The 26,544-nt window shown below is 45.2% G+C and overlaps 1 protein-coding gene across 1 annotated transcript in view; it reads right to left on the bottom strand.

Annotated features, from left to right (window-relative positions):
• The window catches only part of LOC124716919 (acid phosphatase type 7-like), a 186,348-nt gene that overhangs the window by 128,762 nt on the left and 31,042 nt on the right, over window positions 1-26,544 (bottom strand). Inside the window, exon 3 of the mRNA XM_047243490.1 lies at window positions 10,399-10,502. Within this exon, the coding sequence (XP_047099446.1) occupies window positions 10,399-10,502 (104 nt within the window). The remainder of the gene's footprint in view (window positions 1-10,398; window positions 10,503-26,544) is intronic.

The raw sequence follows: 26,544 nt of genomic DNA, 5'->3' as shown, positions 1-26,544 counted from the left end.
ATTTAGCACTGCAAGCACAGCTCATCTGCTCCTGTGCCAGCAAGATCACATATAATTCCACCCAAAGACAGTAAAGTCTCAAGGCAGATGGACCTTGATGACACGATCACAGAAAATGACACAGCTAGCAACGGAGCCCTGTTTCGACCCATCCGTAAAGATAGCTGTAGTGTTGTTGTGCTTAGTTAAAATGTCATAGAATAATGTATAAAAAACATATGCAGGAGAGCAATCTCTTCTGTACTGCACAAAATTTGAAATTACTCTGTACTTCATAGCCATGGTGGCAGATGGTTAAAACCCTGGATTTGGGGCTGTACTTTGTGTGGAGCAAGTGACTCCAGCACACGCTGCACACAAATCCCAAACAGCATTGTTGCTCGTGGAAGACTGGAGAAAAGGTGTTCTAGATGCATGCAAGCAATAGTACGATATGCAGATGAAGTCAGAGCTTCGAGGTACTTCTGTGTCCCAGACTTGGCACAGAGACTGGGTATGGAGCTTGTCCTTTAAGCACCCATGGCCAGCATACTCCCCTCACGGTGAATAGCATGATCTTCAGGTAAGCTGTATAAAACTGCTCCTGTGGATAAAGCACTTGACAATGTTCATTGCCTTCGGGGTTCTGATTTTGATGTCTATGTCTCTCAGGTATGGTGCCCACAACAACTTGGGAGTAAAAAAATGAGGCCTAGAAACCTCACTGAGCCTTTCAAATGCAGAACACTACCCCTAAATTAAAAATACAATTTTCATCTGCTGGTTTACTCTTGTACTGCTTTAACAGGTCTGTTACAAATCTAGAAGGTACACTTCTGAATTTCTTCCATCTCTTTTAATGAGAGCTGATGAGGACCCTCAGTCACTTTAACAGTACTCGAGAGTGTCGTGACAAGGAAAAAATTCCGGGAGTTTTCCAGGATTTCCCCGATTAAAAATACACTTTCACCTGGGCGAAAATACACTTTTCTGTGTTAAGTAACAGCATACTTTTTCTCAGAAAAATAAACTTATCAATCCATTGAACCGTTATGGTTTTATACACCCGTGTAGAATTTACCAGCACCTTATGAAACAAAACTGGGGAAGGGGGAGGGGGGGGGGGGGGACGACACGTTATGGAAAGGTCTGTGATGTGTAAATAAATTCAAATTCCACCAAACACCGCATGTTACTCCCCAAAGCACTGAGATCGAGATTTTGATGCACTTTTGTAAGCCAGTCATAGCTCACATCATGTGATCTCGCCAGCCGATGATGGAGATATTCAGAGCATAGGGCACATCGCTGAAGTAGCGCGACCACACATATAGGAAAAGTTAATGGTTTAAATTAATATACATACAACAAAATGTGCCTGTCAATAGCAACACAACTAAAACACTACAAAACAGTCACTCAACCAGAAATAACATACGCAAGTGAAACCATCTTCAAAACATAGTGCATCAGCAGATCGTACCAGAAAGATGGACACTGGAGAGTAGTTACAAATGAAACAGTCTACAAGGAAATAGAACCAGCAATGAGTACCATGAGGAAGAAATGCATTTCATTTTTCAGACATCTAATCAGCACACCAGAGAACAGGATCATGAGGAGAATGATAGAAAAATAGTGGAATAGTAAGTGCAACATTAAGTGGGTTACAGAAACCAAGGAAGATACGGATGCACTATAGATTACATTGGAAGGCCTAAGAAACAAAACTGACCGAATCAGGAAACTCACAGACAAACAAACCAGACTGCAAACGAGAATCAACAAACAGACAATAGGAAAGGTGATTTCCGTTGAAAAAAGAAGGATGAGATCCGAGAGAATGAAGTACTGGGCTGACAGGAAACTGAAAAATTCTTTATAGAAAGTAGGCTGGAGTGGTCCAATGAATGCCATAAAATGTAAACAATAATAATAATAATAATAATAATAATAATAATAATAATAATAATAATAATAATATACACACTAGGCAGAGATCAGAACAAACCAATACACAGAAGAAACCCACAAAACCAGCATGGCAACACAGGCTACAGATCAGAATAGAAAAACTGAGAAAAGACATCGGACAGCTAACACAATTTATAAGAAATGAAATATCAGACAAAAAACGAAAAAGGTTAGGTAAAATCTCACAACAAGAAGCAATAGAGCAATTAGATAAGAAGAAGCAGAAATTACAAGCATTGGCCAAACGACTTAGAAGATACAAAAAAAGTGAAAATAGAAGGAAACAAAACCAAACATTCAACACAAACCAAAAGAGATTTTACCAAACAATAGATAACACACACATTAAAACAGACAATCCACCAAACATAACAGACATGGAACACTTCTGGAGCAACATATGGTCAAACCCGGTACAACATAACAGGCATGCACGGTGGATACAAGCAGAAACAGACACATACAAGATGATACCACAAATGCCTGAAGTGATAATTTTGCAACATGAAGTCACCCGAGCAATTAATTCTACACACAATTGGAAATCCCCTGGAAATGATAAAATAGCAAATTACTGGCTAAAGAAGTTCACCTCAACACATTCACATCTAACTAAATTATTTAACAGTTACATTGCAGACCCATACACATTCCCTGATACACTTGAACATGGAATAACCTATCTGAAACCTAAAGATCAAGCAGACACAGCAAACCCAGCTAAATATCACCCCATAACATGCCTACCAACAATCTACAAAATATTAACTTCAGTCATTACACAGAAATTAATGACACATACAACACAGAACAAAATTATAAATGAAGAACAAAAAGGCTGCTGCAAAGGAGCACGAGGATGTAAAGGGCAACTGATAATAGATACAGAGGTGACATATCAAGCTAAAACTAAACAAAGGTCGCTACACTACGCATACATTGATTACCAAAAAGCCTTTGATAGTGTACCCCACTCATGGTTACTACAGATATTGGAAATATACAAAGTAGATCCTAAATTGATACAGTTTCTAAACATAGTAATGAAAAACTGGAAAACCACACTTAATATTCAAACAAATTCAGATAACATCACATCACAGCCAATACAGATTAAGCGTGGAATATACCAAGGAGACTCATTAAGTCCTTTCTGGTTCTGCCTTGCTCTGAACCCACTATCCAACATGCTAAATAATACAAATTATGGATATAATATTACTGGAACATACCCACACAAAATCACACATTTGCTATACATGGATGATCTAAAACTACTGGCAGCAACAAATCAACAACTCAACCAATTACTAAAGATAACAGAAGTATTCAGCAATGATATAAATACGGCTTTTGGAACAGACAAATGTAAGAAAAATTGCATAGTCCAGGGAAAACACACTAAACAAGAAGATTACATATTGAATAACCACAGTGACTCCATAGAAGCGATGGAAAAAACAGATGCCTATAAATATCTAGGATACAGACAAAAAATGGGAATAGATAATACAAATATTAAAGAAGAACTAAAAGAAAAATATAGACAAAGGCTAACAAAAATACTGAAAACAGAATTGACAGCAAGAAACAAGACAAAAGCTATAAATACTTATGCAATACCAATATTGACCTACTCATTTGGAGTAGTGAAATGGAGTAACACAGACCTAGAAGCACTCAATACACTTACACGATCACAATGCCACAAATATAGAATACATCACATACATTCAGCAACAGAAAGATTCACATTAAGCAGAAAGGAAGGAGGACGGGGATTCATCGACATAAAAAACCTACATTATGGACAGGTAGACAATTTAAGAAAATTCTTTATAGAACGAGCAGAAACTAGCAAAATACACAAAGCAGTCACTCATATAAATACATTGGCTACACCACTACAATTTCATAACCACCTCTACAACCCTTTAGATCACATAACATCAAAAGATACGAAGAAAGAAAATTGCAAACAGAAAACACTACATGGCAAGCACCCGTATCATCTAACACAGCCACACATTGATCAAGACGCATCCAACACATGGCTACGGAAAGGGAATATATACAGTGAGACTGAAGGATTCATGATTGCAATACAGGATCAAACAATAAACACCAGATATTACAGCAAGCATATTATTAAAGATCCCAATACCACAACAGATAAATGCAGACTTTGCAAACAACAAATAGAAACAGTAGATCACATCACAAGCGGATGTACAATACTAGCAAATACAGAATACCCCAAAAGACATGACAATGTAGCAAAAATAATACATCAACAGCTTGCCTTACAACATAAACTTATAAAACAACACGTTCCCACATACAAGTATGCACCACAAAATGTACTGGAGAATGATGAATACAAATTATACTGGAACAGAACCATTATAACAGATAAAACAACACCATAAAACAACACCACATAACAAACCTGACATCATACTCACCAATAAAAAGAAGAAATTAACACAACTAATCGAAATATCCATACCCAATACAACAAATATAAAAAAGAAAACAGGAGAAAAAATTGAAAAATACATCCAACTGGCTGAGGAAGTCAAGGACATGTGGCATCAGGGTAAAGTTGGTAAACTATACTATCAACTACGAGAGTCATACCACACAATATCCACCAGTACATCAACGCAATACAGCTACATCCAAACGTATATATACATTTACAGAAATCTGTAATTATTGACACTTGTTCAATTATCCGAAAGTTCCTAAATGCAATGTAACATACACCGTACAGTTAAAAGGAAGTCACGCTTGATCAAGGTCCGCGTCATCTTCCATTTTTAACCACACATAACGTCTGAGACAGGAAAGAGAAATAATAATACTAATAATAATAATAATAATAATAATAATAATAATAATAATAATAATAATAATAATTACAATTATTATTGTAATTATAATAATATACATAGTGTTGCTATAAGAAAAGCAAAGCTTCTACATATAATATTGATATCTAAGTTTAATAAGCTGCAAGAGAATGTAAGCTTTCACATATAATGTTTATCTTTTTTGCGCATGTTATACCTTAAGATACGTCGCACAAATGTGTCACTAAAATTTTCAATAACGACAAATGTCCGTTCATCTTGGCTCAAAATTCTTGTAACGGTCGTCTTCTAAGAGTTGATTTTTAAATGGTAGTCAAATGCTCTGTGATTCAAGAAATTCACCATACATTCTCACCCACAGTTCATCTTGCATGAAAGGAAATTTACTTTGAAAGTAACCACCATTCGCAATATTTTCCCGTGATCTGTTAGAAATACGTTCATTTCAGCAGTTGCCAGAGAGCGCCAGGTAAGAGATGTTATCGCACTTGTGCAGCTACGATGATGCAGGAAGCCCTATTGTTCGTACATGTAAAACATTAAAAGATCTTACATTATGTGATAAAAGAAACAAGATATCAGTACTCCAAGAGCATAAGAATTTCTTGACCCATACTAAAATGCATAATTCGGCTTAAAGGGCACATTCGTATGTAAATTTTCTTGAAGTACCAGTACTGTATCATCTTGTGTTTGGTTCTTTATTATGGCATAAGACTATACATGGTAAAGATGAAAATGTGCACTTGAAATACAGCAAACAGTTGAAACTAGCCAATAGTGTGGAATTAAGCACTTCGTTTCAAATAAATGGACTGCCTCAGCAGAGAAGATTAATAAAAGCCACATTTATTTAGCAAGCTGACAAAAATAACTTCACTGTTCTGCAAGGCGATTAATGCTTGACTGTCAGAAAGGTGGAAATAAAACAATATCTGAAACTAATAACATATTTAAGCCTTCCGTAATTATGTGAATGTATTTTAATTCACTTGATAGCTCCCGACCACAGAACTCCGTTTTGTTTTCATTTGACTTGAGAGCAATACGCGAAGAGGAAACAGCAAAATCACTAAATGTAAACACGGTTCACTTGGAGGCTGCACACCTCCCCACAACAACTCAGACTGCTCGGTGTCTCAATCTCATATTTCAGAAGCGGGGCAATACTATATGGTGGAGCCCTACCCCTCCAGCATTTGAGGCTGGATGCCAAAAACTAAATCCACTTTTCAATAAATGTTCGTTTTGTAGCACACACCTTTCTGACGAGTCTGATAAACAAAACATAGGTCTTGGAGCAAATGTAAGACAGTTTATTTGGTCTTAACTGTGATGAAGTGCAGTGCCACGCCTCTTCACATAGTATTCTTCTATCGCATGTCACTGTATTTTGCTCTGTTGAATTCAAACGTATATATTTTGTAATGGATGCCATCAAACTATATTTACGACAGTGGACATTAAAATGACCTGTGAAGCCTCTCCTGCTCCCAGTTGGCCAGTTTGACATCCTGCACACCCCCACCCCCCCTTTTTTTAACCCTTACAATTAATACTGGATGGAATTATTTGTAACTGGGAGAAGAACTCTACAGAAAATATGCACTCTTCATTGCCTACTAGCTAATAACTTTCTTTTTTTGTGTAACATAAAATTAAATATAGGACATATGAAACCAATACAGACAAGTGACAAGCAAGTCGGTACACATTTCTTAAGTTCTGAAGTCCAAGTGTTTATGTCTCAAGTTCCGTGGGACCAAATTGAGGAGTAAATCTCCAAGGTCATGGAATGTGTCAGTACATAAAATTACAACATTGAAGTAATGGCAGATAAAAATAAAATGTTTATGAACCTGAAAAAAAGTCAATCCATAAGTTTAAGTAATGCAATCAACATTACAACAAGAATCAGCTTACTTTTTCAAGGAACTCCTCGACAGTAACCCATGAGGAAACTCTTCAAGTCTAGTTTGAAAGTGCGCGGATTACTGCTAGGATTTTTGAATTCAAGTGACAGATTACTGAAAATGGAAGCAGCAGAATACTACGCACCTTTCTGTACAAGAGCTAAGGAAGTCCTATTCAAATACAGGTTAGATTTCTGCCGAGTATTAACTGAGTGAAAGCTGCTTATTCTTGGGAATAAGATAATATCGTTAACAAGAAATGATCTAAAAACAAAGATGATGAGACTTACCAAACAAAAGCGTTGGCAGGTCGATAGAAACACAAACAAACACAAACATACACAAACATACACACAAAATTCTAGCTTTCGCAACCAACGGTTGCTTCGTCAGGAAAGAGGGAAGGAGAGGGAAAGACAAAAGGATGTGGGTTTTAAGGGAGAGGGTAAGGAGTCATTCCAATCTCGGGAGGGGGAAAAGGACGGGTATACACTCGCGCACACACACACACACACATATCCATCCGCACACACACAGACTGTGTGTGGTGTCTGTGTGTGTGTGTGTGTGTGTGTGTGTGTGTGTGTGTGTGTGCACCTCAAAAAGAAAAGAGAATATAGCATCTTCCATTGTTAAGCAACTTCTAAAGCCGAATTGTACATTTGATAGCAAATCGTGTGATACAAAATTATCAATTATCCATAAATACACAGCTTTTTCAATAACTTGAGCAAACACTGATAGAAATAGGTCTAAAATTGTCCACATTATCCCTTTCTCCATTTTTATAAAGCAGTACTTTAATCGTTCAGGATACTGACCATTTCTAAACAAAAAATTACAAATATGGCTAAAATCATAACCATCAGAGCCCTTAATCTTCAGTGATTTAATTATTGACTCAATCTCCCCCTTGTCTATATCAAAGGGGAGTATTTCGGGCATCAATCTTGGAAAGGCATTTGCCAAGGAAGTTATACGATTTCCTGTAGAAACTAAATTTTTATTTAATTCACCAGCAATGCTCAGATAATGATTGTTAAATACTGTACAAACATATGATTTAAAAGTAACAAATATTTTTACTACAAACTGACTTTATAACACCGATCTTGTGCTGCTCACCAGACATCACTTTCACAACTGACCATATGGTTTTAATTTTATCCTGTGAATTAGCTATTTTATTTGCATACCACATACTCTTTGCCTTCCTAACAACATTTCAAGCACTTTACAATACTGTTCATAATAGGCTACTGCAGCTTGATTGTGACTACTTCTAGCGTTTTGATATAATCCCAACTTGGTTCTACATTATATCCTTATCCCACTAGTAAGCCACCCGGGCTGCCTATTACTGCTAGTACCCTGTTTAGAACCAATCTTGTCATCACTAATTCTGTAACTATTCCTGCCAGTGTCAAAACTTATTCTCGAGTTAACTTCACTAACCGTGACATAGTCACCAGTTTAGGTATCCCACATTTATTCTCCTGTTATGTGTTGCTACGTGTTCGTACAATGCGTTTTCCACACTACTCCCGGAATAGAACTTAAGCACATGCTAGCTGGGGACTGTACAACTGTATACCCTTTCTGGTGTAGCGGTCTGGCCAAAAACTTTCGGTCACAATTTCATTTTCTTCGATACTCTGAGAAGGTAACACACAATCTTTCTTACTTGTTATTCCTGTCAGCCATTTATTCCCACTCTGGTAGTCTGTTACTATGGCTTTTGCTAGTAATTGTAACAACACTGATCATTAATAAACACGGTCAACCACAAACGGCAATTGGCATTCACCCGTTCGGCTTTATTCCCCTTAGCTCGTATAGCCCGCCCCTTTTGCCTGCAGGAAAGTTTATTTCGAGGTGCAATGAGGATTCCTAGGTGCAATGAGGATTCCCCTGGCAGAGACATGTTCACTAAGCACGCATTCAAAATTCAACTAATCATTAATTCCGAAATCAACTTAGAATGCGTTAAAAAATGTTCAAAAACCAACAGGGATGCATTTCAACATCATATGAATAATCGATATACCAACATGCGCTGGGTGCTAGACACTTTGTTAAACAGGTTATTCCCCCCTTCCCTCAAGAATATGAATTTGGCCCCTCCTGAAATACCTGTTTTATCTAAGGGCATCACTTTCAGCCCTGAACTTGGATCTGATCATGCTGCTTTGGTGAAGGACCTATTTTCCTTCACATGTAATATCTATTGGAAATATCACTTTGCAACCCAACCCCAAAACCTTTCCCCACAGCAAACCTGAAATTGAATCATCTTTAACAGTTCAGACCATGATCCCAACTTGATCTACCACCACTACCTCAAAATCATCCCAAGAATTCCTCACATTCAGCATTGCTTCGCAACCCTTCTTCAGGTCCCTACAATGTGACCCTAATCTGTCCTCTGCAGAACTCCAGGCTCTACGTTCCCTAAAAGCCGACAGGCTCTACGTTCCCTAAACGCTGACGACTCCATTTTTCTCTCAGCAGACAAAGGATCTACCACTGTGGAACTTGACCAAAAGGAATACGTTAGTGAATGTCTACACTAGCTGTCTGACCATCAAGATCCCATCCCTGATTAAAACTGACCTGCAGTCCCTCCTTAAAACCTCAGGCCCCTCACAAGGAGTAACACCTCAATCCACAGAACTTTTCACCCCACCCAAACCACGCACCCCCATCTTTTACCTTCTTCCTAAGATCCACAAATTCAATCAATACTGGCCGTCCCATAGTTACTGGCTTCAAAGCACCGACTGAACATACTGTATACCTGCCTTAGTTAATAAATACTTGCAACCCATAGTACAAAGACTCCCCTTCCACATCAAAGATACCAACCATTTCCCAGATCGTCTGAAATCCGTGCCCGTCCCACTCCCACCACACACTTTGCTTGTCACCATTGATGCCACCTCCCTCTATACCAACATCTCCAATGTACATTGTCTGTCTGCTCAGTCAGCAGCCACCTGATTCCAAACCTATGACATCCTTTCCACTCACCTTAATCAACTTTATTCTTACCCACAACTACTTCACCTTTGAGGGGCAGACATACAAACAAATCATGGATATGGCCATGGTAACAAGGATGGCTCCTTCCTATGCCCGCCGTTCCATGGGAAGCTATTTTAGTTAAAAGAGGGTCGTAACTAAAATAGTTTATACTATACTCATGGCACTAAAGACATCCTCTGTGAGTGTATTCCAAAAGGGGATACAGTTCAGTGGCAGCAAGATTTTTGTGACATCTAGATTCAGATTGTTGTGTGTACATATGTGTATTTATCATTGGTAGTGTTTCCAATATTTTATTTTTCTTATAAGAGAATCAGTCTAACATTACATATAACACAGACTGGTTTACTGTAGTAATTACAAGCCTGTAAAATTGCCTCATTTAATATCCTGCAATCTGTCCCAACACAAATCTATGGAACATGAAGTAAATAAATACAACAATAGAACATTCAGTTCATCAGGAAAATAGAGAGTCAGATTCCACTATCAAACAGCATGCACTAACCTGTAGAGAAAGAATTAAACAGGTTCACTTTTTACAACTCTATCAACCATTTTCCTACACACAGTCTGAAACTTGTACATTTCATAACGATAGAAACACTTACCTGAAAGGGACAAATGCACTTGTTGTGGAATCAAGGATTTTAAGTCGGTTTCACCTCGAATTGAGACCGCAAGTCCAATTAACAAAAGGAGTATCATTTTACTGGAAAATAAAACCACAATAGAATGTTTTATAAAGGAAACACTTCTTAAAACAAAACTGCAAATGAATGCTTACAGGTATACAGAGACTGGCACAAAACTGCAAATGAATGCTTACAGGTATACAGAGACTGGCACAAAACTGCAAATGAATGCTTACAGGTATACAGAGACTGGCACAAAACGCAAATGTGATGAGATGTGTATATTGTGTTACTCCCTTAAATGGCTAACTTGTGGTCAACAATGTGCAATCCTGGGTGTGATGCCAATTGCCCGTGTTAGGTTTACAACATTACTTTATTGCACGAATTACTACTGATCTTCACAACCTAAGAAGGAAAATCACTATCACATTTCAATTTGATAGCCAGAGTGTCTTTGCGGAAACCGAGGACTGTCAGCCAACCAATAACCCTCGCCCCCCCCCCCCCCCCTCAATTGGGTCAATCATTTTACAGGGGGTAAATTAGCAATGGGCACCCAGAAGGCACCATCCTACACGAAGATATTCACGGGCATTCTAAAGGAACCCTTCTGAACAACCCAGAACCTCAAGTCCCTCACCGTGTTCAGATTCATTGCGATATCTTCGTGATCTGGATTGAGAGTGAGGACACCTATCCACATTCCTTGAGAACTTCAACACCTTCACCCCCATTTGCTTCGCCTGGTCCTTCTCAACTGAACAAACCATCTTCCTTGATGTTGAAATCCACCTCAAAAGTGCCACATCAGTACCTCCATCCATATCGAAGTTACCAACCACCAACAATACTTTCACTTCAACAGCTGCCATACATTCTGTAACAAGAAGTCCCTTTTGTACAGCCATGGGTGGCTGTTACATCTGTAATGATGAGCAATCACACTCAAAATATACCAAGGGTCTTACCGAAACCTACACAGACCGAAATTACCCTCCCAACCTAATATGGAAACAGATGTCCCATGCCTTGTCTCTACAGTCCCTTGTCTCTACACCCTTGTGGCTCAGAACCACCTGGAGAAACTGAATCACATTCTCCACCACAGTTTCAATTACCTTCAAGTAAGGAATATCCTGTCCACTATCCTTCCCACCGTGGTTTCAGCAACCTATCGAACCTAGGCAATATCTTTGTCCATTGCTACTCCACATCTGCTTGCAACCCCTTGCCTCACGGCTTATATCCCTGCAATACATGGAACAGCTGTCCCACACATCCAGCCATCAGCAGGTACTCCATTCCAGTCATAAGCATCTCCTGCCCTGTGAAGCAGTCACGTGAGCGACAAACTAAGCTGCAACCACTGTGCTGCTTTCTATGCCTGCATGGCAACCAAAAATGAATGGCCACTCCCAAACTGTGGTCAAGAGATAGCTGGACCATCCAGGTACTGAACATGCTGCCCAACACTATGCGCTTTACTTTGATGACTGCTTCACAGCCTATGCCAACTGGATCCTCCCTACCAACACCAGTTTTTCTGAACCATGCAGATGGAAACACTCTGTGAAATACATCTTACATTTCCATAACCCCCCAGGCATCAACCTTCACTAGTTTCTGTCCTTTCCTGCTCCCATTCCAGCACTACACAGCCTTCTATTCTGCCAATGCGCCTGATAGTCTTTTTCCCGTTCTCTACTTTTCTCCTTTTCTGCTGCCCCTCCCCCCAAAACTTCCAAACTGAACCTAGCAGCCCTACATTGTTCCCACCACACCCCTGCATGCTGCAGCAAGCAGTGTTGCACCTCACTTCACCGCTCCATGCTGCCTCACCACCTACACCAGATTGCTACTACTGTCTTGTGCGGTTACTGTCTCTGCAGTCTGGCTGTTGTGGTCTTTTGTGTGTGTGTGTGTGTGTGTGTGTGTGTGTGTGTGTGTGTGTGTGTGTGTGTGTGTGTGTCACGCGCTTTCTTTCCAATTTCTGAAGAAGCTCTTTTGCTGAAACCTAAAATGGACAGCAGACTTTTCGAGTGCTTATCCGTCCCCTACATCTCCTCTATATGGTGAGGAGCAAACTGTCTTTTTCATAATATTAATGTTATAATAGTGTTCTGTGTAGGGTTGAAATGCTAACCACCACCCTTTTTTTAATTATCAGATAATAACAGCAACCAAGTAATATAGGATAAGTAGCACTCAAATTTTTCAAATTAATTTTTTTATACGAATCTGTGGTGTCTATTCTTTCAGATATGTCCAAAAGATCTTTCGGACATGCCCAAAAGAACAGACACCATGTCAAGTGAAATCCCCAGTAGTGATTTATATTATGTAAGTTGAAGGTGGAGTGGGAGGACATTAGCCACTGAACCACCCAGGCATTGTGTTTATCATTAATTGCACAGACTAACTCTGTTCAACCTTCGGTTGAGCCATATTCCCACCTAGCCACCATCCACGTAAATGCTCCATCTTCAATCTACACAAAACATTCACAGATATGGACATGTCCGAAAGAACAGACACGCATTTGTATAACTGAGTCACCAGAATGGGCTACGAATCCACCACATTCAGTGAAAATGCAGAATCACACTCAACCTGCTGTGAGAATCTCGAAGTAGCAAGCACAGAGGACACAGCTCAAGACTGCGGATAGGTGGTGCTGGGTGGGAATGTGGGTCACCGAGGGGCATACTGAGACAGCCCACGCAATTGTGATGAACACTGTCTCTGGGAGGTGCAGTGGTTAACGCAGGAAATCCTCGCTTCGAATCCCGGTCTGACACACATTTTCACTCGGCAATGCCGATTGGATTGTTGGTTGGTTTCGGGTGTAAAGGGACCGAACTAAAGGGTCATCAGTCCCTTTTATCTGACACAAGCAAGGTGCAAGGCTCAAGGTACAGAACACCCCCCCCCCCCCAAAAAAAAAAAAAAAAAAAAAAAAAACCAACCAAATGGAACGAACAAATAATGGAGAAAAAATACACCACAAGGAAAAATAGAAGAAGGCATTAAAACAGAGCATATGGTCTGGGCTGGCTGATCACAATAATAAAAGAGGAGGAGCCAGCCACTCTGCAACACATTAAAATGTTCACCTCAAAAAGCCAAGGCGAGATGGACACATGTAGGGAAAAGACGACCACCAAGCCAAACAAATGTAAAGAAAGTGCGACAGAGTTAAAATGGAGGGAGCGTGGCAACCTCAGAGAGAAGGCTAAATGCTCATCCTTAGATGGTACAATAAAAACCCCTCTCATGAATAAAACGTAAAACTAAATCTGCTGTTGAAGCAGTGTCACCCAACACCGAAGGTAGGGTGCTGCGAAAGTTAAAAGTCTGCTGCAGAGCGGATAAAAGTGGGCAGTCCAGAAAGATGTGGACGACTTATTTGGGAGCCACAGTGGCCTTGCGACAGAGTAGGTGTCCGTACGTTAACCACGTTTAGCCAATGCAGCCAACTGGCAAGGAGTACTGCTCAAACTGTCCTCCATGAACATATGCGAAGCCAACGTGACCATCAGCCGTTGAGCCGTCTGTGTAAACCACTTCAGAGCCCCGGAACATGTCAAGAATCGAGAGGAAGTGACAGCGGAAAGCAGTGGGGTTGACGGAGTCCTTAAGGCCATGCAGAAGGTCCAGACAAAGCTGTGGCCGAGGTGTACACCATGGAGGCGAATGTGAACGTGCCGCAAGCAGAGGTGGTAAAGGGAAGGACTCCAGTTTGGAGAGAAGTGACCGCAAACGTCAGCCCCGATCTGGGCCACCGATGCAGGAGATGGACTGCCACGGGCGGGTAAAGCAGACTGTTATTCAGATGGGCAGGTAAACTATGAATGTGTGCTGCGTAAAAGGCGAGCAGTTGCGCACGTCTGATCTGTAGTGGAGGGACACCACCTCCGCCAGTACGCTGGTCACAGGACTTGTCCTGAAAGCGCCTGTCGCTGATTGAACCCCACAGTGGTGCACAGGGTCGAGTAAATGCAATGCTGAAGGTGCTGCCGAACCATACACCACACTCCCATAGTCTATTCGGGATTGGACAAGGGCTCTGTAGAGCTGCAGCAGCTTGCAGCAATATGTATCCCAATTGGTGTTGCTCAGGCAACGAAGGGCACTGAGGTGCTGCCAGCACTTTTGCTTAAGATGACGAAGATGAGGGAGCCAAGTCAATCGAGTGTCGAAAACTAGTCCTAGGAATTTATGTGTCTCCACTACAGAGAGTGAATCGTCATTAAGGTAAAGTTTGGGTTCCGGATGAACTGTACAATGCCGACAGAAGTGCACGACACAAGACTTTGAGGCTGAAAACTGGAAGCCGTGGTCTAGAGCCCATGACTGTGCCTTGTGGATGGCTCTCTGGAGGCACCGCTCAGCAACAACAGTACTGGAGCGGCAGTACGAAACGCAGAAGTCGTCTACATACAGAGAAGGTGAGACGGAGGGCCCGACTGCTGCTGCTAGACCGTTAATGGCCACTAAAAATAGACACACACACAATACAGAGCCCTGTGGGTCTCCATTCTCCTGGATATTGATGGAATTATGGGAGTCACCAACTTGGACACGTAAAGTATGGAGCGACAGGAAGTTTTGGATAAAAATCTGGAGTGGTCCCCAGAGACCCCACTCATACAATGGGGGAAGGATATGATGTCGCAAAGTCGTGTCGTATGCTTTACGTAAGTCAAAAAAAGATGGCAATCAGGTGTTGCCGTCTGGAAAAGGCTGTTGGGATGGCATACTCAATGGTCACAAGATTATCAATGGTAGAGCGAGCTTCACGAAAGCTGCCCTGACATCGAGCCAGCAAGACACATGACTCCAGAACCCAACCCAACTGACGACAAACCATACGTTCCAGCAGCTTACAAAGAACGTTCGTGAGGCTGATGGGCCGATAGCTATCCAGATCAAGAGGGTTTTTACTGGGTTTGAGCACAGGAATGATGGTGCTCTCCCTCCATTGTGATGGAAAGACGCCATCGCACCAGATCCTGTTTAAAAGTGACATCTTCTCGTCATCTTCGTCACATGAGAGATGTTTTATCATCTGGTTGTGCATGCGATTAGGCCCAGGAGCTGTGTCGGGGCAATGTGCAAGGGCACTGAGGAGCTCCTACTCTGTAAATAGGGCGTTATAGGATTCACTGCAGTGTGTAGTGAATGAGAGGGCGTTCCGTTCCAGCCGCTGTTTGTGTGTGCGAAAGGCTTGGGGGTAAAGTGCTCGGCAATCGCGTTTGCATCGGTACATAACTCGCCATTTATGCTAACATCGGGGGCAGCTGTTGGAGCCTGGTACCCAAAAAGACGTTTGATCTTGGCCCAGACTTGGGAAGGTGGCGTTTTTTGTTTTGGTTTGGTTTTAGGGCGCAACACTGCTATGGTCATTAGCACCCGGTCAGTGACTTAGGAAACAGTAAAAAACCGAAAATGGAAACCAGCAGCAATGGGAACGAAAGTCATAACATTGGAGAAACTAAAAGCAGAAGGAAGGCTTAAAAATCCACTACAGAAAGGGGTTGGTTGCCCCCCCCCAAAAAAAAAAAAAAAAAAAAAAAAAAAAAAAAAAAAAAAAAAAAAAAAAAAAAAAGAGCTTCAAATGACTGACGTCATTTCACTGGCACTAATAAACTTGAGTACGCAGTCGGCTGAGCGCGTGTCATCTGCTAAAATGGACGATATATCAGGCGACAGCTGTAGACGGGAGCGTAACGGATTAAAATAGGGGCACTCAATTAAAAGGTGTCTTATCATCCACAGCTGAGAGCAGTGGGGACAGAGTGGGGGGAGGATTGCCGCTTAAAAGATGTCGATGGCTAAAAAGACAGTGCCCTATCCGGAGTCTAGTTAAAATTACCGCCTCCCGACGACGTGTTCAGGAGGAAGAGGTCCAAGCACAAGGAAGAGCTCTCACGTCCCGCAATTTATTATTGGGAAGTGTCGACCAATGCGCGTGCCATAAATGAACAACACAACGACATAAAACGCTCCGTAGATCGGCGAAGGGAATCGATTGAATAGTTGGCCGAAGAAGAGAGACTGCAGCCTTGGCTGCAATATCGGCCGCCTCATTTCCACAGATACCAACGTGTCCCGGGAGCCAGAGGAACGCCACCGAGACGCCCCCCCCAGGTGGAGCAAGCGCAGACAGTCCTGAATCCGATGGATCAGAGGGTGCACAGGATAAAGAGCTTGGAGACTGAGGAGAGAGCTGAGAGAATCTGAGCAGATAATGTACTGTATCTGCTGACGGCGGCGGATGTAGTGGGCAGCCTGGAGAACAGCGTAAAGCTCCGCATTATAAACCGAACACTGGTCGGGAAGCCGAAAGTGATTTGGGGTGTCGCCAACAATATAGGCACTCCCTACACCTAACAATGTTTTCGAGCCGTCGGTGTAAATAAATGTGGCGTCCGTCATTCGTGCACATAGAGCAGCAAATGCCCGACGATAAACAAGTGAAGGGGTACCATCATTGAGAAATCAACAAAGTTCACGGAGCAGGCAGATCCGGGGACGGAGCCAAGGCAGTGCTGTACCCCAAGTTGTCAAGAAGGTTTTAGGAAAGCGGAAGGAAAGAGAATGGAGCAGTTGACGGAAGAGGACTCCCGGTGGTAGGAGGGAGGAGGGGCGGCCTGCGTACCCTACATTAAAGGAGGCGTCGAAAAAATGTCATGGGCTGGATTAGCAGGCATGGAAGACAGATGGCTAGCATAACGACTCAGAAGGACTGCTCGCCGATTGGACAGCGGAGGCTCAGCAGTCTCAGCATAAAGGCTTTCCACAGGGCTGGTGTAAAAAGCTCCAGACACTAAACGTAATCCACGGTGGTGGATAGAGTCGAGACGCCGAAGAATAAACGGCCGAGCAGAGGAGTAGACTATGCTTCCATAGTCCTGTTTCGAGCGCACTAAGGCGCAATAGAGGCGGAGAAGGACCATTCGGTCTGCTCCCCAGGAGGTACCATTCAGAACACGGACGTGTTTAGGGACGTCTGAAAACGGAAGGTTGACAGGACCTAGATGTAAGGAGGGCGGAAGAAACTCCTTATGTCGCCAAAAATTAACACAAACGGTCTTACTGGGAGAAAAGCGGAAGCCTGTTTCGATGCTCCAAGAGTGGAGGCGATAGAGACATCCTTGAAGACAACGTTCAAGAAGGCTGGTCCGTTGAGAGCTGTAGTGGATCGCAAAATCGTCCACAAAGAGGGAGCCTGAGACATCAGGAAGGAGACAGTCCATAATTGGATTTATGGCAATGGCAAACAGTACAACACTTAGCACGGAGCCCTGGGGTACCCCGTTTTCTTGGGAGAAAGTACAGGAGAGAGTAGTGTTCACCCGCACCCTAAATGTGCGCTCTGCCATAAATTCGAGAAGAAAAAGGGGCAGCCGACCTCGAAAGTCCCAAGGGAACAGTGTGCGGAGGATGCCTGCCCTCCAACAGGTATCGTATGCTCTCTCCAGATACAAAAATATTGCTACTGTTTGGCGTTTCCGGAGAAAATTGTTCATGATATAAGTGGAGAGAGCAACAAGATGGTCAACTGCAGAACAATGCTTACGGAATCCGCATTGGGCAGTGTTAAAAGACTGCGGGACTCCAGCCACCAAGCTAAACGGCAATTCACCATACTCTCCAAAACCTTACAGACACTACTCGTGAGAGAAATGGGGCGATAGCTAGAGGGGAGATGTTTGTCCTTTCCAGGTTTCGGAACAGGAACGACGATAGCTTCCCGCCATCGTCTGGGAAACGTACTGTTGGTCCAAATCCGATTATAAATGCGAAGGAGGTAACGCAGACTATGGGTTGATAAATGCAGCAACATTTGGACGTGGATACCATCCAGTCCTGGGGCGGAGGAGCGAGAAGAAGAGAGTACATGTTGGAGTTCCCGCATGGAGAAAACAGTATTGTAGCTTTCGAGATTTCGAGAGGAGAAAGCAAGAGGTCACACTTCCCCTGCATATTTCTTCGGGAGAAACGCTGGCGGGTAATTTGAAGAGCTCGAAATCTCAGCAAAGTGCTGACCCAACGAGTTAGAAATTGCGACGGGGCCCACTAATGTGTCATGCGCGACAGTGAGCCCAGAGACCGGGGAGAAACTAGGCGCACCTGAGAACCGTCGAAGCCGACTCGAAACTTCCGAGGAGGGAGTGAAGGTGTTAAATGAGCTAGTAAAGAATTTCCAGCTTGCCTTCTTGCTATCGTGGATGACACGACGGCATCGCGCACGAAACTGCTTATAGCGGATACAGTTGGCCAAAGTAGGATGGTGGCGGAAAACGCGGAGAGCACGGTGCCGCTCACGTATTGCATCACGGCATGCCTCGTTCCACCAAGGAACTGCGGGGCGCCGGGGCAATTCGGAGGTGCGTGGTATTGAATGTGCCGCAGCTGTAAGAATAACGTCGGTAATATGTGTGACCTCATCGTCGACGCTGGGAAAGTGACGGTCATCGAATGTCGCTAGAGACGAAAAAAGTGTCCAATCAGCTTGGGCAAACTTCCAGCGTCGCGGGCGCATATATGGCAGTTGAGGCTGCAGTCTAAGGACACATGGAAAGTGGTCACTCGAGTGTGTACCATCAAGGGCGAACCATTCGAAGTGCCGAGCTAGCGGAACAGTACCGACCGCAAGGTCCAAATGAGATAAATTTGTCGTGGAGGCAGACAAAAATGTTGGGACCCCAGTGTTGAGGCAAACTAGATCCGCTTGGTGGAAGACGTCTAGCAACAGTGAGCCACGTGGACAAGGATGTGGAGATCCCCAAAGTGGGTGGTGGGCATTGAAGTCCCCAACCAGCAAATAGGGGGGTGGAAGCTGACCAAGAAGATGAAGGAGATCAGCTCGTGCCATTGGTTTGGACGATGGAATGTATACAGTACAAAGAGAGAACGTATATCCAGAAAGGGAAAGACAGACGGCGACGGCTTGGAAGGAAGTGTTTAAGTGGATTGGGTGATAATGGAGAGTATCATGGAGAAGAATCATGAGTCCTCCATGTGCTGCAGTGCCTTCAACAGAGGGGAGATCATATCGGACGGACTGAAAATGAGGGAGAACAAAGCGGTCATGGGGACGCAGCTTTGTTTCCTGAAGACAGAAGATGACCAGCGAGTAGGATCGTAAGAGGATCGACAATTCATCCCGATTGGCTCGAATACCACGGATATTCCAGTGGATAATGGACATAGGGTGAACAGAAAATGGAGGAATGTGACCAAGGTCGCTGTCAACTCAACGACTGCTCTGAGCTTGCGACCGACAGCATGGAATGGCATTCAGCCGAAGGCAGAAGATCCTGATCCATAGGTTGTTCAGGAGCAGCTCCTGCCACCAGCGATCGGCCGGTTGATCGGCCACCAGCAGTGCGCCTCGGCGACACAGAAGACGGCCGAGGGCGATTTCCTCCAGGTGGTGCTGTAGATGGGACACGCCTTGGCGGAGAAGGAGAGGAACTGGGTTTCTTTGTAGCCTTCTTGGAAGTATGATGTTTAGATGAAGGAGGAACTGAGGGTTGGGAAGTTGCGGTATGTAAAAAATCTTCACGAGTATGCTCGTTTTTCGAAGTCTTGGTGTCTGACTTTTGGGCTCGAGATTTAGCAGAACCCGACGAAGGGTGAGCCAGAGAGTGGGCAGGCGAAAGTGGTGAGGTTGAATGGGCGATCTTTGCGCTGGCCGATCTGACGACCGTGGCACTAAAGGTGAGGTCGCAAGTCTGCGTGGCCACCTCCTTTGTTGGCCGAGGAGAAGCAAGGACAGTGCTGTATTTTCCTGTCTGAGGCACGGTGGGCTGTCGACTGGCGAATAATTTTCGAGCAGCAAAGGTCGACACCTTTTCCTTCACTCTGATTTCCTGGATGAGTTTTTCGTCCTTAAAAACGGGGCAATCTCGAGAGGAAGCAGCGTGGTCACCCATACTGTTGATGCAGCGAGGGGGTGGAGGTGGACAAGCACCCTCATGGGCATCCTTGCCACACGTAACACATTTGGCCGGATTGGAACAGGACTGGCTGGTGTGACTGAACCGCTGACACCGATAGCAACGCGTAGGGTTTGGGACGCAAGGGCGAACGGAAATTATCTCATAGCCTACTTTGATTTTCGATGGGAGTTGAACTTTGTCAAATGTCAAGAAGACAGGTTGGAATGATGTTCGTGTCAACCCTTTTCATAACCCTATGAACAGCCCTTGCGCCCTGGTCAGACAGGTAGTGCTGAATTTCTTCGTCAGACAATCCATCGAGGGAGCGTGTATAAACGACTCCACACGAGGAATTTAAAGTGCTGTGCGCTTCAACCCGGACAGGGAAGGTGTGAAGCAGAGAAGTACACAGCAATTTTTGTGCCTGGAGGGCACTGACTGTTTCTAACAACAGGGTGCCATTCCGTAATCTGGAACAAGACTTTACAGGACCTGAAATTGCGTTGAAACCTTTCTGAATAACGAAAGGGTTAACCGTGGAGAAGTCATGACCTTCGTCAGACTGAGAAACGACAAGGAACTGTGGCAACGATGGAAGAACTGTCTATGGCTGAGACTCGGTGAACTTACGCTTGTGAGCAGACATAGTGGAAGGTGAGGAAACCATTGCGGAAGAATCCCCCATGATTACCGGCGTCTCCGATGGCGCGCTCCTCCCTTGTGGGGGCCCTCTCTGGGGGCACTCCCACCTTAGGTGATTGTTCACACCTCAGGTCACACCTCCCGACAAACAGACGGAGGGACCAATCGGAACTTTCGGAAGGTATCAGCTCGGGTAATCACCCCTCCCTGGGCCTGGCCGTTACCAGGGGGTACGTACGTGTCCTACCTGTCTACCCGGGGCGGGGAATTACGCGTTACCCCGTCACCAGCTACGCATGGAAATGCGACGGGGAAGGATGCGGAAAGGGAAGGTATGCAGCCCGGAAAGGAAGGAGGGCCACATTAGCTCGGGGTCCCGTGCTCGCTACGCACGTGTCCACAAAAGAGTTGTGGACCCCCTGGGGGGTAAGGTGGCGTGTGACACCTACTGGTCAAGACTTCTCTCTCCCAAGACTCCTCCTTCCGTTGTTTGATAAGGTAGCGAATATGGGCACAGAGCCGTTTAAAGGCTATGAGGTGTACCAGGACAAGGTACTGCTTATGCTGCTGTAGAGCTCACTGACGCTCCTTAATTGCTTCAGCGACTTCCGGCGACCACCAAGGGACTGCCTTAAGCCTTGGGCACCCTAAAGAAAGAGGGATAGCATTTTCTCCATCAGAAACAACTGTGCTAGTCACTTGCTCAACCATCACATCGTTGTTACGTGTGGGGGAGATTCAGCGGTGACAGCATATGCGATAGTTCCCCAGTCTGCGTTGTTCAACGTCCATCTGGGCAGACGTCCATGTACCTGACCCTGGGGCAGTGACAGGAAGATGGGGAAGTGGTCACTACCATCCAGGACGTCATGTGCTCTCCAGTGGATAGATGGAAGAAGTCCTGGGTAGCAAACTGATAAATCAATGGCTGAGTAACAACCATGAATCACACTGAAATGTGTGGCTGCCCCAGTATTTACGAGGCAGAGGTCGAATTGCGTCAGTAATGTTTCGACATCTCTCAGCCAGTAAGCATGGTACCACCCCACAAGGGGTTATGGGATATTAAAATCTCCCAGAACTAGGAAAGCTTTAGGGAGTTGATCAATCAGTGCAGCTAATACATTCAGGGGTACTGCACAATCTGGAGGAAGATACACAATGCTGACAGTTATTTCCTGTGTCGTCTTTATTCCGACAGCTACAGCTTCTAGAGGGGTTTGAAGGGGCACATGTTCACTACAGGCCGAGTTTAGGATATAAACACAAACTCCACCTGACACACTATAGTAACTATGGTTCCTGTCATATCCCTTTTAGCCATGGAGGGCAGGGGTTCGCATTGCTGAAACAGTTGCCACAGCTCAGCCAGGCGGTGGAAAAAACTGCCACAATTCCAGTGGAGCATCACACTGTGAGACTGGGAAGGCATGAAACATTCAATGAGGCAGTTTACACCTCAGGGTCACCTGCTGCCACTGATTTATTGCCTGAGCAGTCTATATCCATTGTGTCTGTGGGTCTGGCGAGATCTAGGGTGTTAGTGGACGCCAAAACCTCCACCCCATCCTCAGCCGCAGACCTTGTAGGTAGCGGTGGTGTGGGTGCCACCGCAATTTCTTTGGTCTTAGGGGTTTTCTTTTTGGGTTTCTCTCTCTGCTCCTTGGGTTTCCCTGGCAGGGAGGACTTCACTGGCTCAGTCTCTGGGACTGAGGATGAGCGTGAAGCCCTACGACCAGCTACTTTTGGGGTCTTCATCCACTGGCAGGTGTCATCTTTCCCAGTAGCAGAAACCTGGGAAGGGAGTGACCCAAGGGATCACTTCCTGGCGAAAGAAGCCGAAGAAGACTTACGCTTCTCCAGCTTAGAATGCGAACGGATGTCCCCGATGGTTGTGGGGGGTGGGTGGGTGGGTGGGTGGGTGAGTGAGTGGGTCGGGGTGGGGGGGGGGTGGGGGTGGGGGGCTGTTGCTTACGACGTAGATGGGAGGGATATATCCTCCACCATCAAGGGGGCAGGTGTAGTTTTCCAGCTCCGAGAGGTGACCTGGGTTGGCGGAGCTGATGGTGCCACAAATGTTGTAGCAGCAGCAGCATAAGACGATCTCATACACACAGGATGCAGGCGTTCAAATTTTCTCTTAGCCTCAGTGTAGATCAGTCTGTCCAGGGTCTTGTACTCAATGATTTTCCATTCTTTCTGGAGAACCTTGCAGTCTGGCGAGCAAGGCGAAGGTGCTCTCCGCAGTTGACACGGATGGGAGGCGAGGCACATGGAGTATTGGGATGTGATGCACATACATAATCCCGGCACGTGGCGCTGGAAGTACAGCGAGAAGGCATATGGCCGAACTTCCAGCACTTAAAGCTCCACATCGGGGGAGGGATATAGGGCTCCACATCACACCGGTAGACCTTCACCTTGACTTTCTCCGGCAATGTATCACCCTCAAAGGCCAAGATGAAGGCACAGGTGGCAACCTGATTATCTTTTGGACCCCTGTGTACACACCTGACGAAGTGTACACCTTGCCACTCTAAATGGGCGCGCAGCTCATTGTCAGACTGCAAAAGGAGGTTTCTATGAAATATGTTACCCTGGACCATATTTAAGCTCTTATGAGGCGTGATGGTTACAGAACCATACCCCAGCTGTCATCAGCGATTAACTTCCGTGTCTGGGCAGAGAATGCTGTTTTGATCAAGACTGTCCCAGACCTCATTGTGGAGAAGCCCTCCATCTCCCCAAACTTGTCCACTAAAAGCTCAACGAAAAACTGTGGTTCCATTGTTATGAAAGATTCCCCCCATCAGCTCTCGAACATACAAGGTACCGGGGCGAATAAGAACTGCTGCCATCCTTACCCTGAAGTTCCTCCCATGGTGTGGCAGGGAGGAGAACGATTTGGGGTCGTACTTCTCTGCATTGAATGGAGCTCGTTATCTCTTAAGAGACTGCTGGTGTTTCACCACCAGAAAGGGATGATGTACTACGCTACATCAATTGTCATCCGGCCTGATGCCACCCATTCTGACTAGGGTCCCTCCCCACGGGCGCCACCCAGCCGCAGCAAAGGCCTATGCTGGGAGTCCCGATGCCCCAGGGAGATGGGCATCTACCCCTTGGCGTATGTGGGGAGTAAATGGCACAGGCATCAGCAGAACAATCCCTGTGTGGTCAGGCGGCTACAACCAACGGGGTACACGGCAGCACCACCACAACAGACTGACTACCGTGCTGGACATCAGGAGCAAAGAAGTCCATGGTCATTGTTGACACTGAGGGGGGGGAGGGGGGCGGTAGGCGGCGATGGGGGGGGGGGCGGGAGGCGGCGATGGGGGGGGGGCGGGAGGCGGCGATGGGGGGGGGGCGGGAGGCGGCGATTGGGGGGGGGGCGGGAGGCGGCGATTGGGGGGGGGGGCGGGAGGCGGCGATGGGGGGGGGGGCGGGAGGCGGCGATGGGGGGGGGGGGGGCGGGAGGCGCCAACTTGGTCATGGAAAATATGGAGTGATAGGAAATTTTGGGTAAAAATTGGGGGCAGGCCCTGCACATACCACGGGACATGACCTGGTGGCATCATATCCAAAGTCTTTAGAAAATAAAATAAAAAAATTTAAAAAAATGGCGACCACGTGTTGGAGTCTGGAAAACACTGTTCTGATGGCAGACTTTTGGGAAACTAGATTATCAATGGTAGAACGACCCGGGTGAAAACCGCCCTGGCATGGAGACAGTAGGCCATGTAACTCCAGAACCCAACACAACCGCCGACTTACCATACATTCTAACAGCTTACAAATCATGTTGGTGAGGCTGATGCTCCAATAACTATCCACATCAAGCAGGTTTTTACCAGGTTTCAGCACCGGAATGATGGTGCTCTCCCGCCATTGCAATGGAAAAACGGCATCGCACCAGATCTGGTTGAAGATGCGGAGATGTTTGATCATATGATCACCTTATCTGGGGCAGGAGCTGTGTCAGGGCAATGTGCAAGGACGATGAGGAGATCCCACTCTGTAAATGGATCATTACAGGATTCACTGTGACATTCAGTCAATGAGAGGGCTTTCCTTTCCATCCACTGTCTGAGGGCGCGAAATGCTGACACAGAGGCTTGAGCATAGTGCTCGGCAATTGTGTTTGCTTCGGTGGTAGATAATACGCCATTGATGTTATTTCCAGTAACACCTGTCGGGGTCTGGTACCCACAAACACGTCTGATCTTCATCCAAAAATGGGAAGGTGACACACGGCACCCAATGGTCGAGGCATACCTCTCCCAACACTCCTGTTTCTGCCTTTTGATAAGCTGGCGAACATGTGCATGGAGCTGTTTAAAGGCTATTAGGTGCCCTACAGAAGGGTGCCGCTTTTGTCACTGTAGAGTTTGCCGACGCTCTTTAATGGCCTCAGCGATTTCCGGCGACCACCAAGGTACTGACTTTCGCTGGGGGCAACCTAAAGAACAAGGCAGAAATGATCGTTCTAGGTAACTGCATAACAACCTCATCGATGGTACCATGTAGCAGAGATTTAATGGAGACAGCAGAGGAATGCTTCTGGGGGTATGGTGCTGGGGGAGTGACAGGAAGATGGGAAAATGGTCACTACCACACTAGTCATCATGAGCTCTCCAGTGGACAGATGGGAGAAGTCCTGGCCTGAAGAGGGATAAATCAATGGCCGAGTATGTGCCATGTGCAACACTGAAATGTGTGACGGCCCCAGTATTTAAGAGGCAGAGATTGAGTTGAAACGGGAAAGTTTCGACATCTCTACCTCGGCCGTAAGCACAATGCCACTCCACAAGGGGTTACAGGCATTAAAATCTGGTTGGTTGGTTGGGTGTAAAAGGGAGCGAACTATGTGGTCATCAGTCCCTCCGACCTTAGATTAACTAAAATTGATAAAATCCCACATTAGGAGAGGCACTACAATGGCCATTAAATGATAAATTAATGACAGAGAACAAAGGAAAAGGGCAGAAGAAGAGGTGAGGGAAAGAAAGTAACTAATGACAGGGGCAAGAAGGAAGAAGCACAGGAGACAAGAGACGCTCGAGACATACCAGACCTCGTAACGAAAGGAGTGGGAAGGCACAGGGCTGGGGTGAACCACCAAGCCCAGTTGAAGCCAATCCAGTCGGGGCAAAGGGGGGAGCAAGAGGGCCTGCCATCCCCTCCACTCACCGATAAGGTGGAAGGTCCCTCCCTTAAATAAAGTGATAAAAACCCCCATCACAAATAAAAGATAAAACGAGATCTGCCGCCGAGGCGTTGTCAGCCAACACCAAACGTAGCGAGTCTGGAAAGCTAAAAGTCCGTCGTACGGTGGCTAAGTTGGGGCAGTCCAAAAAGATGTGAGCCATAATCAACATCGATCCATAACGACGGGGAGGGGGGGGGGGGGGCCCCCTCACAATGCAGGAGATAACCGTGAGTAAAAAAAGTATGGCCAATGCGGAGCCGACATAGGCCTTATGAGAGGCCCATAAGGAGGACCGCCATGGAGTTGTAGAGTCCT

The sequence above is a fragment of the Schistocerca piceifrons genome, chromosome 9 (genome assembly GCF_021461385.2).
Source record: "Schistocerca piceifrons isolate TAMUIC-IGC-003096 chromosome 9, iqSchPice1.1, whole genome shotgun sequence".
NCBI classification, from domain to species: Eukaryota; Metazoa; Arthropoda; class Insecta; order Orthoptera; family Acrididae; genus Schistocerca; species Schistocerca piceifrons.
Note: the sequence above shows the minus strand (reverse complement) of the source record. Positions and strands in the feature narration are given on the sequence as shown.